Source organism: Eubalaena glacialis, chromosome 19, assembly GCF_028564815.1.
Source record: "Eubalaena glacialis isolate mEubGla1 chromosome 19, mEubGla1.1.hap2.+ XY, whole genome shotgun sequence".
Taxonomy (NCBI): Eukaryota; Metazoa; Chordata; class Mammalia; order Artiodactyla; family Balaenidae; genus Eubalaena; species Eubalaena glacialis.
In genome coordinates, this window is record NC_083734.1 from 26,164,305 (window position 1) to 26,178,743 (window position 14,439).

The 14,439-nt window shown below is 36.5% G+C and overlaps 1 protein-coding gene across 5 annotated transcripts in view; it reads left to right on the forward strand.

Annotated features, from left to right (window-relative positions):
* The window catches only part of TRIM37 (tripartite motif containing 37), a 114,864-nt gene that overhangs the window by 46,827 nt on the left and 53,598 nt on the right, over nucleotides 1-14,439 (forward strand). For all 5 annotated transcript variants that reach the window (XM_061176384.1, XM_061176387.1, XM_061176386.1 and 2 more), the window contains one exon: nucleotides 12,626-12,805. In XM_061176384.1, coding sequence (XP_061032367.1) covers nucleotides 12,626-12,805 — 180 coding nt within the window. The remainder of the gene's footprint in view (nucleotides 1-12,625; nucleotides 12,806-14,439) is intronic.

Sequence of the window (14,439 nt, forward strand, 5' to 3'; positions counted from 1 at the left end):
AGCACATGATAATCAAATTGCTCAAAGCCAGTGATAAAAAATCTTAAACTGGCAGTGAAAAAAAAGATGTTATATTTAGAGGCACAAAGATAAGGGTGAAATCAGGTTTCTCACTGGAAACAATACAAGTGAAATGATAATACAGCAACATTTTTTAAAGGATTGAAAGAAAGAAATATTAACCTAGAATTCTATAATCAGCAAAAATATATTTTAAAAAATATAGTGAAACTAAGACATTTTCAGACCTGGACTATAAGAAATGTTAAAGTGCATGCTACAGATAGAAGGAGAATAATACCAGTTGGACCTCTGAATCTAAACAAAGAAATGAAGAGCATCAGAAATGGAAATTACCTGGATAAATAAAATTTTTTTTTCTGTTACCAAAGTAATTTTAAATGATAATTGACTGTTTAATCAAAAATTATAACATTGTATTTTGGGATTTTTAACGTATGTAGAAGCAAAATACATGATAACAACAGCTGTATAAAGGCCAAAAGAGTAGAGCGTGGAAGTATAATGTAAGATTCTGACAGTATATGTGAAGTGTTAGAATAACAATTAAAGCTAGACTGTGATAAGTTAAAGATATGTACTATCCTATTACTTTCTGTTGCCTGCTGTAACAAATTACCACAAATTTGGCAGCTTAAAACAATAGAAAAAATTTCCCTCACAGTTTTGGAGGCCAGAAATCCAAAAACTATTGCTAGGCCAAAATCGAGGTTTCAGCAGGGCTGTACTAGCTCCAGAGACACTAAGGGAGGTCCATTTCTTGCCTCCTTCAGCTTCTGCTCACTGCCAGCATCTCTGGGCTTGTGACCATGTCACTCCTGTCTCTGCCTTTGGTCACATGGCCTTATCTTTTTTTTGTCTCTGTCAAATCTTCCTCTTGTTTTCTCTTACAGTGACACTCATGGTTACATTCTGGGTCCACATGGATGTTCCAGGATAGTCCCCTCATCTCAGGATCCTTGGCTTAATCACAACTGTATATTCCCATTCACACGTTCCAGGGATTAGGATATTGATATCTTGGGGACACTGTTCAGCCTCCCACAACTATAAACTATAAAGCCACTGCTAAAATGACAAAGACATTTAGTTTATAAAGCAACAAAGGGGATAAAATTGAAACAAATCCTAATCTTAAGGAAGGCAGGAAAAGATAACAGGTAACAAAAAACAGATGGGACAGATACCAAGACGCGGTACTATAAATGGTCTAAATACCCCCAATTAAAAGGCAGAGATTGTCAGGTTGCCTAAAAAAGCAAAACTCAAGTGTATGCTAACCCCAAGAAGCATACTTTAAATGTAAAGATATACCATACTAGTACTAATCAAAACCAAGTTGGAACTGTTGTTTTAATATCAAAGTAGCTTTCAAAGGAAAGCATATTACCAGAGATAAAGAAGTTTATTTCATAGTAATAAAAGGATCAGTTAATGAAGAGGACATATAACGACTATAAACATTTCTGTTTATACCCTGATAACAGATCTTCAAAATACATGAAACAAAAACTGATAGAAGTATAAGGAGAAATAGACAAAAACTATTCTCTCAATTGATATAACAGGTAGGCAGAAATCATCAAGGATATAGTACATTTGAACAGCACTATCAACCAACCTGACCTGATTGACATTTATAGACCATGTGATCCAACAGTAGCAGAATACAAATTATTCTTATGTGTGCACAGAATGTTTACCAAGAAAGACCATATTCTGGAACATAGAACATGTCTCAATAAATTCATAAGTATTCAAATCATTCAGATTTTTTTTTACCATAATGGAATTAATTTAGATGTTAGTAACAGATATTTTGAAAATCCGACGTATTTTAAAGTTAAATAACATGCTTCTAAATAACCCCTGGGTCAAAGAGGAGATTATAAGAGGGTTTTTTTAAGTGTTTTAAACTGAATTAAAATGAAAACACAACATACCAGAATTTGTAGAATGCTGCTAAAGCAGTAGGTAGGGGGAAATTTACAGCACTAAATGCCTACTTAAGTGAAAAGCAGAAAGGCCTTAAATCAGTGATGTCAATGTCTACTTTAATAAACTAGAAAGAAGAAGAAGTTAAATGGAAAGTAAACAGAAGAAAGGAAATAAAGATCAAAGAGTGCAATGAAATAAACAAATGCTGTAGAGAAAATCATTGAAATCAAAAGGACAACAAAATTTGAGGGCTAATACTATATGACTAAGATTTATAATAAGGCCACAGTATCAGCATAATACAACATAGTATTAGCATAAGAATAGACAGATGAAGAATGGAATATACAGATTTCTTCCACTATCCAAAAGTAGAACGGTCCTATGAAACCTTTTGTAGACTGAAATGGCATAAAGTGAAGGAACAATTACCTTTGGACACATCTTGCTAATGGATGCACAAAATATATCAGGACAAAGCATAGATACTCAGAGACACAGTTCAAAGCTATGGCGGCTTGATACTGAGATGCTGGGTATGATTCCCAGGGAAGGAGCTTGGCGGTGCCACTCTTGCTGCTTGGAGCATGCCTCTCTAATGGCTTTCTACAAAATAAGCACTGAATGCTGTTTTCACTTTTCAGCTTTTTTTGTAGAAACAAAATTTCTGTTCAGTTTTCTTTTGGTTAGCAAAAACAAGTACTAGTGTAGGTCCTTTTGTAAAAGTTAAGTGGCATAAAGAGAATGTTCGAAAATGGAGGATACCTGTACTACGATTCTAGAAATAAACACACATTCATTAGGAAACTATTTTTTGACAAAGATGCAAAGACAGTGCTATGGGGAAAGTGTAGTCTTTTCAACAAATTGTGCTTGAACATTTGGCTATACATATGCAAAAAAATTGAACTTGGATCCATACCTCACACTATATACTTAAACTTACTGAAAATTGATCGTAGACCTAGATTTAAATCCTAAAACAATAAAACGTACTGGAGACAACATAGGAGAAAATTTTCCTTTGGGTTGGGCAATGATAGTTTAGTTACAATGCAAAAACACAATCCATCAAGAAACACATTTGTAAATTAGACATCATGAGAATTGCAAAGTTCTCTTCAAATTATGTGGATTTGTATCAAGAATATATAAGGAATTTGAAATTCAACAATAAAAAAATAAACAAGGTCTCTTTTCCGTAAGGGCAAATAGTTTGTCAGACACCCCACTAAAGAAGATTTATGGATGGCAAAATAATCCTGTGTAAGATGTTTAATAGTATAAGTCATTAGGGAAACAGAAATTTATCTACAGGACTTCCCTGGTGGCGCAGTGGTTAAGAATCCGCCTGCCAATGCACAGGTCACGGGTTCGATCCCTGGTCCAGGAGGATCCCACATGCCACGGAGCAACCAAGCCTGTGCGCCATAACTACTGAGCCTGCACTCTAGAGCCCGCGCGCCACAGCTACTGAAGCCCGCGCTCCTAGAGCCCGTGCTCTGCAACAAAGAGAAGCCACTGCAATGAGAAGCCCGTGCACCACAACAAAGAGTAGCCCCTGCTCTCCACAATTAGAGAAGGCCTGCACGCAGCAACGAAGATCCAACGCAGCCAAAAATAAATAAATAAAATAAAGAAATTTTAAAAAATAGTAAATTAAAAAAAAAAGAAATTTATCTACAATACCACTGTGTCCTATTAGAGTGGCTATAATTACAAAGATCATACCACATGTTGGCAAGAATATAGAGAAATTTGAAGTCTTATATGTTTCTGGTGGGAATGTAAAATGATACAACCACTTTTGTAAACCATTTGGTGATTTGTTAAAAAGTTAAACATACACTTACTGTGTGACTCAGCTAAACCACTCCTAGATATTCACCCCAGAGAAAAGGAACTAGATGTCCATTCAGAGACTTTCAGAAATGTTCATGGTAACTTTATTTGGAATAGCCAAATAAAATCAACCCTAATTGCCACCAACAGATGACTGGATAAGCAAATTTTGGTGTGTCTGTACAGTGGAATAACACTCAGCAATAAAAAGTAATGAACTGTTGATACGTGCAACAATAAGAATGACTTATTTTTTTAATATTTACTTATTTATTTTAGCTGTGCCAGGTCTTAGTTACAGGATCTTTTAGTTGTAGCATGCGGACTCTTAGTTGCAGCATGCCTGTGGGATCTAGTTCCCTGACCAGGGATCGAACCCAGGCCCCCTGCGTTGGAAGCACGCAGTCTTACCCACCACCAGGGAAGTCCCTAGGAATGACTTTTAAATTAATTATTCTTAGTGAAAGCAGCCAGATAAAAAAGGGCACATATATATGATTCCACTTATATAAACCTCTAGAAAAATGCAAACTTATCTATAGTGACAGAATGCAGGTGTGCGGTTGCTTAGCGATGGGACAGGCTGGGCTAAGGTTGGGTGGAGGGTGGAGGGAGAAGGTAAGAGGGAAGAATTACAAAAGGCAGAGGAAACTTTGGGGATGATGGATATGTTTAGTATCTTGATTGTCATAATGATGATGGTTTTATGGGTATATATAAATATGTGTGAAACTTACCAAATTATACATTTCAGTTACACTTCATTAAAGTTGTTTTACTCAAAAAAACAACAACTAAAACGTCATTGGTCTGTCTTATACTTTGCATGGATCTTTTACTCATGCGTGATTTTGTAACAACATGGATTAATCATTTGGAAAATAACGACTTACTAAGTAGTGTTGACACATTTCATTATGCAGTATCAGTCACATTCATTGATATCACCGTTTTCACAATGAAAGTCTTGAAGTATTGGAAAGCTTTTAAGCTCATGTGGTACATACAGATTTTCCAGGATTATGTTTTTTCACTTGAAAGTGTGTTTTATCATTGGCAACAAACACTGACAGTTCTTTTCCGTAGCTGTTTTGGCACAGAAAATGTCTGCTGGGTATCCACAACCAAATAACCATTGTTTGTCAGTTCTCTGAATTTGAGGTTTCACAAAAAAAGTGACTGATGATCTTGGAACTCAGCTGAACAAAGTGATTTTTCCAAGGCAACCATTGCATATCACAATGCAGCATAAGTACTTTATGTATATTTCCCATTTGTGACACCAAGCATTGAGGTTTAATAACATTTATTATTTTTACTACTTCTTCAAAGACATTCTTTTTTTTTTTTAATTTATTTATTTTATTTATTGATTTTTGGCTATGTTGGGTCTTCATTGCCGCGCATGGGTTTTCTCTAGTTGCGGCGAGCAGGGCTACTCTTCGTTGCGGTGCACGGGCTTCTCATTGTGATGGCTTCTCTTGTTGCAGAGCACGGGCTCTAGGCGTGCAAGCTTCAGTAGTTGTGGCACGTGGGCTCAGTAGTTGTGGCTCACGGGCTCTAGAGCTCAGGCTCAGTAGTTATGGTGCATGGGCTTAGTTGCTCCGCGGCATGTGGGATCTTCCCGGACCAGGGCTCGAACCCGTGTCCCCTGCATTGGCAGGCAGATTCTTAACCACGTGCCACCAGGGAAGCCCAAAGACATTCTTGAGAGACATTGAAAAAATTTTTTCCCATCTGAAAGTGTGTAGCAGTGAATAATATAATGATTACTGGTAAATTTTAACTACCGTTGCTTTTGCATCGTTAGTGCAAATGTCAAACACTGCGAAAAAGGCAAATAACATCTTAACGTTATCATGAAGATAGTTTTGACTTTTTGGATCACTGAAAGGATCATGGGAACTGACCCCCAGTGACACAACTTCTGACATAGACTAACCTTAGTGCAGAATATTCTTGCCATGACTGGTGAGTCAATCTATGAATAATGCTAGTAATACGGAAAGGATTCTGGCCTCTGAGTTGTAAGTATGTTTTAGTCATAGCTCTGTTCCAAATCTCCTGTGTGATCTGAAACAGTGGACTTACCTGTATTGTTATTATAACAGCTAACATCTGCTGAATATATACTTTGTGCTATGCACTGTGCCTTGTATAACTCATTTTGCTTTACTACCACCTCATGAGCTGTTAAATGTTATTTATCACTCCCATTTCACAGATGGAAATATCATAGCTAAGTTATTCACTCAAGTTCAGCATTGTTAAGGTGCAGTCTTTTTAACATAGATTTTTCTTTCTCTGTATTCTTTGTTCTTAACCACCAAGCTCTGTTTTATTCCCTGAAATCAGCCCTTGTGATTGGGAAGGTGGTTGATCTTGGGCAGAATTATAAAAAGTTTAGTGATTATAGGATTTTGTTCATAACCCCGTTGCTACCGTTAATCTTGGTTCTCTTTTTGTCTCTTGATTAATTTATTTCCTATATATAGGCATACTTCAAGATATTGCAGGTTTGGTTCCAGACCACCACAATAAAGCAAGTTACATGAACTTTTTGCTTTTTTGGTGCATATAAAAGTTATGTTTAAACTATACTACAGTCTATTAAGTGTGCACTAGCTGTATGTCTGAAAAAAAACCAATGTACGTACCTTAATTTAAAAATACTTCATTGCTCTAAAATGCTAACCACCACTGAGTCATAATCTTTTTGCTGGTGGAGGGTCTTGCCTCAATGTTTGATGGCTGCTGACTGATCAGGGTGGTGGTTGCTGAAGTCTGGGGTGGATGTAGCAATTTCTTTAAACAAGACAACAGTAAAGTTTGCTGCATTGATTGACTCGTCCTTTCATGAATGATTTCTCTGTAGCATGCAATGCTGTTTGATAGTATTTTACCCACAGGAGAACTTCTTTCAGATTTGGATTCAATCCTCTCAAACCCTGACTCTGCTTTATCAACTAAGTTGATGTAATATTCTAAATCCTTTGTTGTCATTTCAACAATCTTCACAGCATCTTCACCTGGAAGTAGGTTCCATCTCAAGAAACCCTGTTTTTTTTTTTTGTTTTTTTGCTTATCCATAAAAAGCAACTCCTCATCTGTTAAAGTTTTATCATGAGATTGTAGCAATTCAGTCACATCTTCAGGCTCTACTTCTGATTCTCATTCTCTTGCTATTTTTACAATATCTGCAGTTACTTCCTCCACTGAGTTCTTGAACTGCTCAAAGTCATCTGTGAGGTTTGGAATCAAGTTCTTCCAAAGTCTTCTTAATGTTGATATTTTGACCTCTTCCTACAAATCATGAATGATCTTAATGACATCTAGAATGGTGAATCCTTTCCAGAAGGTTTTCAATTTACTTTGCCCAGATCCATCAGAGCAATCACTATCTACGGCAGCTATTGCCTTACGAAATATATTTCTTAAATACTAAGACCTGAAAGTCAGAATTACTCCTTGATCTGTGGGCTGCAGAATGGATGTGTGTTAGCAGGCATGAAAACAACATTAACCTTGTACATCTCCATCAGAGCGCTTGGGTGACCAGGTGCATTGTCAATGAGCAGTAATATTTTGCAAAAAATCTTTCTTTCCAGAGCGGTAAATCTCAAGTGGGTTTAAAATATTCAGTTAACCATATGTAAAGAGATGGGCTGTCATCAGGCTTTGTTGTTCTCTTTATAGAGCACAGGCAGAGTAAATTTAACATAATTCTTAAGGGCTCTAGGATTTTCAGAATGGTAAATGAGCATTAGCTTCAACTTTTAAGTCACCAGCTTACATTAGCTCCTGACAAGAGAGTCAGCATGTCCTTGGACGCTTCGGATCCAGACAGTTACTTCTCCTGGATAACTTGCTGCAGCTTCTATATCAGCTTGCACTTTTATGTTATGGAGGCAGCTTCTTTCCTTCAACCTTATGAACCACCTCTGCTAGCTTCAGACGTTTCTTCTACTGCTTCCTTGCCTCTCTCAGCCTTCGTAGAGTTGAGAGTTAGGGCCTTACTGTGGACTAAGGTTTTGGCTTAAGGGAGTGTTGTAGCTGGTTTGGTCTTCTATCTAGACCACTAAAACTTTCTTCATGTCAGCAATAACACTGTTTAGCTTTCTTAATCATGTTTTCACTGGAGTAGCACTTTTTAATTTCCTTTAAGAATTTTTCCTTTTCATTCACAACTTGGCTAACTGTTTGGCACAAGAGGCCTAGCTTTCGGCCTGTCTTGGCTTTCAACATGTCTTCCTCACTAACCTTAATCATTTCTAGCTTTTAATTTAAAGTAAGACATGTGACTTTTTCTTTCACTTGAACACTTAGAGGCCATTGTAGGGTTATTAATTGGCCTAATTTCAGTATTGTTGTGTCTCAGGGAATAGGAAGGCCCAAGAAGAGGGAAAGAGATGGGCGGGGAGGCGGGACAGATGGCTGATAGGTGAAGCAATCAGAACACACGTAACATTGATCAGTTAAGTTTGTCGTCTTACATGGATGTGGTTTGTGGCGCTCCAAAACAATTCCATCAAAGGTCACTGGTCACAGATCATGATAACAAATGTAACAATAATAATGTAAAAGTTTGAAATATTGTGAGAATTACCAAAATGACACAGACATGAAGTGACCAAATGCTGTTGGAAAAGTGGAGCCAATAGACTTGTTTGATGTAAGGTTGCCACAAACCTTCAATGTGTAAAAATGTAAAATCTGTGAAGTACAATAAAGCAAAAACACAATAAAACAAGATGTGTCTGTACCTCTGTTTCTTGCCTTGGGAAGATTCTCCTTCTCTTACTGATATGTAGATTTTGTGACATTTCTATTGTTTTTGGTACAGGTTTCATCTTGGGTGCTTTTATTGTTGACATATACACTTCGGGAACTTAAAGTTTACATTGTCTTATAAGCAGTAATAACATTATCAGTGGTAATGAAATATTATCATTCAGGATACTAAGGTTGAAAGAGATTAGAATTTGTGTATTTGTTAGATATTATCTGAATACCTTAATAAGAATGTTCTATTTGGATAAAAACAGACATCTTATCATCTTTTTTTTTTTTTTTCTGGCCATGCCACGCAGCCTGTGGGATATTAGTTCCCTGACCAGGGATTGAACCCGCGCCGTCGGCAGTGAAAGCGCAGAGTCCTAACCACTGGACCGCCAGGGAATTCCCTTATTACCTGTTAATTCTCTTAACACTTGGGCAAGCCTAGAGAAGAGTCTTGAATACTTTCTTATTAATTATTGAAACGTCATTCAATTACGGAATTGAGAGTTTAACAGTGAGGTAGTTTTACTGTCAAAATATGAAATAAAAATGTAAATCATTGTATTATCTAGTAGATTTTAATAACACTTGGGACCCTGCAGAAGTACTTTCATAATTTCATTATACTTAAATATCTTTCTCACTGTGTGTGTTATAATACACCTGTGTAGGCTTTCTGAGGAAATTTGTGCATGAGTGACATCCTTGAATTGACTCTTAACAGTATTTACTGATCTGACTTTTATTTTAGAGAAGGAAATTTCTTTGAGTTGCTTAAGCAAAGAGTAGAACTTTCCCTTGGGGAGTAATATTAATGAGACTAAAATTTTAAGTTAATAATTGTTAAATTCATTCAGACTTTCAGTGTGATAAAAGAAGGGAATTTAAGTTGGAATATTCAAATTTGAGGTTTTAGTTTTATCTAAGATTAGGGTTGAGATGCTGTATAAATAATTTAACTTGGATTAATTGCTGTATTTAATAGAAACATAGGTATATCTCTGTCATGATTTTAAAGAACTAATGCAGATGAAACAATGATCTTTTTTCAAACATTATATGCTTTTTCATATAAAAAACTGATTGTTCAAAAAGTGTTCTGTATTGATTTTAAACTTTAACCTGTCTTGATCCTGGATGTATTTAACCATCTGCATTAATGTCTTTCTTCTTAGATTTTCAATATTCTTGGTTGTTTCTCTGAATTTTGAATTTTTTTATTGCTCATTTTTAAAATAAAAGTAAAATTTTTTTTGAGGTGAGATTCATATAATATGTAATTAACCATTTAAAAATACACAATTTAAGGACTTCCTGGTGGCGCAGTGGTTAAGAATCCGCCTGCCAATGCAGGGGACACGGGTTCGAGCCCTGGTCCGGGAAGATCCCACGTGCCACGGAGCAACTAAGCTCGTGCGCCACAACTACTGAAGCCCGTGCGCCTGGAGCCCTTGCTCTGCAACAAGAGAAGCCACCACAATGAGAAGCCCGCGCACCGCAACGAAGAGTAGCCCCCACTCGCCTCAACTAGAGAAAAGCCCGCGCACAACGAAGACCCAACGCAGCCAAAAATAAATAAATAAAAAATACACAATTCAGTGGAACTTAGTGCATTTCCAGTGTTGTACAGTCACCACCTCTCTCTAGTTTCAGAATGTTTTCATCATCCTAGCACACCTCGTACCCATCCCTTCCTTCTCCCAATCCTAGACAACTACTACTCTGCTTTCTCTGTGTATTTGCCTTTTCTGGATATTTCATATAAAAGTTCATACAATTTGGGATTGTTTATATTTGGCTTCTGTTTACTTAGCATAGTGTTTTCAGGGTTCACCGAATGTTGAAGCATATATCAAAACTTCATTCCTTTATATGGCTAAACAATATTCCATTGTATGTATAGACCTCCATTCGTTTTATCAATTCATCTGTTGATTGACATATGGGTTGCTACCATCTTTTGGCTATTACGAATAATCCTGCTATAAATATTCATGTATGAGTTTCTATATGGGCATATGTTAATTCTGTGTTTTTAACATTTTGAGAAATTACCAAACTGTTCTCCACAGTGGCTGCACCATTCTCTGTTCCTACCATTTTCAGATTACATTTTATAGCCATCCTAGTGAATATGAAGTGGTATCTCATTGTGGTTTTGACTTGCATTTCCTTAATGACCGGTGAAATTGAACATCTTTTCATTTGTTTTTTTGGCCATTTGTATATCTTCTTTGGAGAAATGTCTGAAATTCAAGTCTATTTTCCATTTTTAAATTAGGTTGCTTGTCTTTTAATTGTTGAGTTCTGAGAATTCTCTCTACATTTTGTATACTAAACCCTTATCAGACATGATTCGAAAACTTTCTCCCATTCTGTGGGTTGTATTTTTGCTTTCTTGATAGTGTCCTCTGATACACAAAAATTTAAAATTTTTGCGAAGTCCAAATTACCTATTTTTTCTTTACTTGTTCATACTTTTGGAGTCAAATCTACGAATCCATTGCCAAATTCGAATTCATGAATATTTACCCCTGTGTTTTCTTCTAAGAGTTTTATAGTTTTAGCCCTTACATTTAGGTCATTGATCCATTTTGAGTTAATTTTTGTATATGAAATTAGAAAGTTGTATATGAAATATACATATGAAATTTGTATGTGAAATTTGCATGTAGCAATCAGATTTTCTCAGCACCATTTGGGTTTTTTGTTGTTTTGATTTGTTTTGTTTTGGTGGGATCCCAGTTGCTTGACCAGGGATTGAACCTTGGGCCCACAGCAGTGAAAGCAGAGAGTCCCAGCCACTGGACCACCAGGGAATTCCCTCAGCACTGTTTGTTGAAGAAACTTTTTTTTCCCTGTTGAATCAGAACGCTTGTCAAAAATCAATTGCACACTGATACTGGGGTTTATTTCTGGGCATTTAATGGCACCCTTTGCCTTACAACTGCCATAATAGTTAGGCAGACAAAATATCACAGCTTTTGTATTAGTTTGTGCCATCAATCTGTGTAATGCACTGTGAGAGATACTAATATAAAAATCATTTGACAGTACTTAAATACAGTTGACCCTTGAACAACACAGGGTTTAGGGGCGCCAACCCTCCACACAGTCAAAAATCTGCATGTAACTTATAATTGGCCCTCCGTATCCTGGGTTCCTCTATATCCATGGTTCTACATTCTTGGATTCAAACAACTGCAGATTGTGTAGTACTGTAGTATTTACTATTTTAAAAAAATTCACATTTAAGTGGACCATTGCAGTTTGAACTTAGGTTGTTCAAGGGTCACCTGTACTTACGTTTATTTGTAGATAAAGAGCTGTAATTTTTTCTTTTGCCTTTGCAAGCAGAAATAGCAGACTGAGGTATTGGGTTTTTCTTTTAAAAGTTTATCTCCACTAAAAAAGAAGCTTTATGGCTACTGTTGGATGTTCCTTCTGATGACCTTTATTTTTTCACTTCTCTTTCTTGAAATAGCAGTACTTTCTTAGTAAAAATGACTTTGAAGACTTGAGAGTTTTATACTATATAAGATACGGAAATCTAAATGTACTGGCTTTCCCATTGTGTACTTATTTTCTATTAGAAAATTTTATAGGCTTGAATTGCTGAATACACAGTTGATTTATGATAACTTGAATTGGAAAAATATAGCAGAGTATTCAAAATTTATTATTTATTTACCTCAAAGAAAATGGCAGAACATTGTGAGGAAACATAGGTAATGAATATATGGAAAAATACATAGTGTTGCTAAAATGTGTAACTTTGAAAGTACTATTTTATACAAAATTTATTCATTATTTGAGGTGGTATTTTATACCTGCTATATTGGTAAACATTTTTAAAGGGGAAGAAGGACCTAGTGCCAATCATATTGTGGTAGCCCATTTATAATACTGTTGTGACAGTCCTTTCTGAAAGACATGTAGCTGTGTATGTCAATAAGTTTCTTCTTAGGTACTTAATCACCTTAATGTTTTGATGTCATTTATTCTTGCTTTACTAACTCTATATTAATAGTCTTTTCAATTTTAGATACGAATACCGTGTAGAGATGGTTCATCAGTCCTGCAATGATCCTACCAAAAATATCATTCGAGAATTTGCATCTGACTTTGAAGTTGGAGAATGTTGGGGTTATAATCGATTTTTCCGTTTGGACTTACTTGCAAATGAAGGATACTTGAATCGACAAAATGATACAGTGATTTTAAGGTAACAGGAAACATTTATATCATGGCTTTTATCACAGGGAATAATGTCATCAGAATTTTAAAGTCTTTTCACTTAACAAAGATGAATATCGAAATTCATACTAACTCTAACCTTACCATGTTCTTAACCATTTAATTTCAGAAGTCCTGTGTGGTCAGTGAATAAGTTAGTCAGAAATGTGTTTGACATCTAGTTAGTAGTTCCATAAAAAGTAAACTACTGGGGCTTCCCTGATGGCGCAGTGGTTAAGAATCCACCTGCCAATGCAGGGGACTCGGGATCGAGCCCTGGTCTGGGAAGATCTCACATGCCACGGAGCAACTAAGCCCGTGCGCCACAACTACTGAGCCTGTGCTCTAGAGCCCACAAGCCACAACTACTGAGCCCACGTGCCACAACTACTGAAGCTCAAGTGCCTAGAGCCCATACTCCGCAACAAGCCACCACAATGAGAAGCCCACGCACCACAACCAAGAGTAGCCCCCACTCACCGCAACTAGAGAAAGCCCGTGTGCAGCAACGAAGACACAACGCGGCCAAAAATAAATTAAAAAAAAAAAGTAAACTCCTACTTCCAGTAAATGTGGTAATGTCCCATTTATCTATTGAACTTCTAGCAACCTCACCATTTGGAAATCCAAGAATAGTGTGGGATCAAGTGATTATTTTTTTCCACTTGACATTGTGTATTATATTTGGATGACTGGTTTTGAAAGCTTAATTTAACAAAAAGATTTTCAGTTTCTTCTAGATAACAGCAAATTAAAAGTAAGGGAATAGAGATGAAAACTGATGAAAATAAACTAAGTGATGGTAGTTGGTGTGTTATTTGCAAGAAAGGACAGAACATAAACAGTGACTATAAAGCTACAGCCCTATTTAATATTGGGGTAACCCTTATAATTCAGTTTTGGGGCATCGTTGCACCATGGTTTAATTTGATGATCAAAATGCGAGCTTGAGTATTAAAAAATAAATAAATTCAGGGGCTTCCCTGGTGGCACAGTGGTTAAGAATCTGCCTGCTAATGCAGGAAACAGGTTTGATCCCTGGTCTGGGAAGATCCCATATGCCGTGGAGCAACTAAGCCCATGCACCACAACTACTGAGCCTGCGCTCTAGAGCCTGCGAGCCACAACTGCTGAAGCCCGCGTGCCTAGAGCCCGTGCTCTGTAACAAGAGAAGCCACCACAATGAGAAGCCCATGCACCACAATGAAGAGTAGCCCCCACTCGCCGCAACTAGAGAAAAGCCTGCACGCGGCAACAAAGACCCAATGCAGATGGAGCCAAAAATAAATTTATTTTAAAAATTTAAAAATTAAAAAAAAAAAAATTCAAATATGTTTTGAACTGAGTGGTTTCAGAATGTTTAACAGTTTAGTAAGTTTCCATCAAATAATTTTAAAAGCTTTTTTCCTTAAAAGAGATTTGAATATACTCTTAAATTTCACTTATTCTGATTTCTTTGTCCTTGAGCATGCTGGACGAGTTGCAGTTATATCACCCTTTACTATTTGTGTTCTTCATAACTTTTCTGGGAGAATAAGGAAGTATAAAAAGAGATTATTGCATTTTGAGTGTAGAGAAAAATTCATGTTTTTGTCATCTCTTCTTTTGGGGGATTATTTTAGT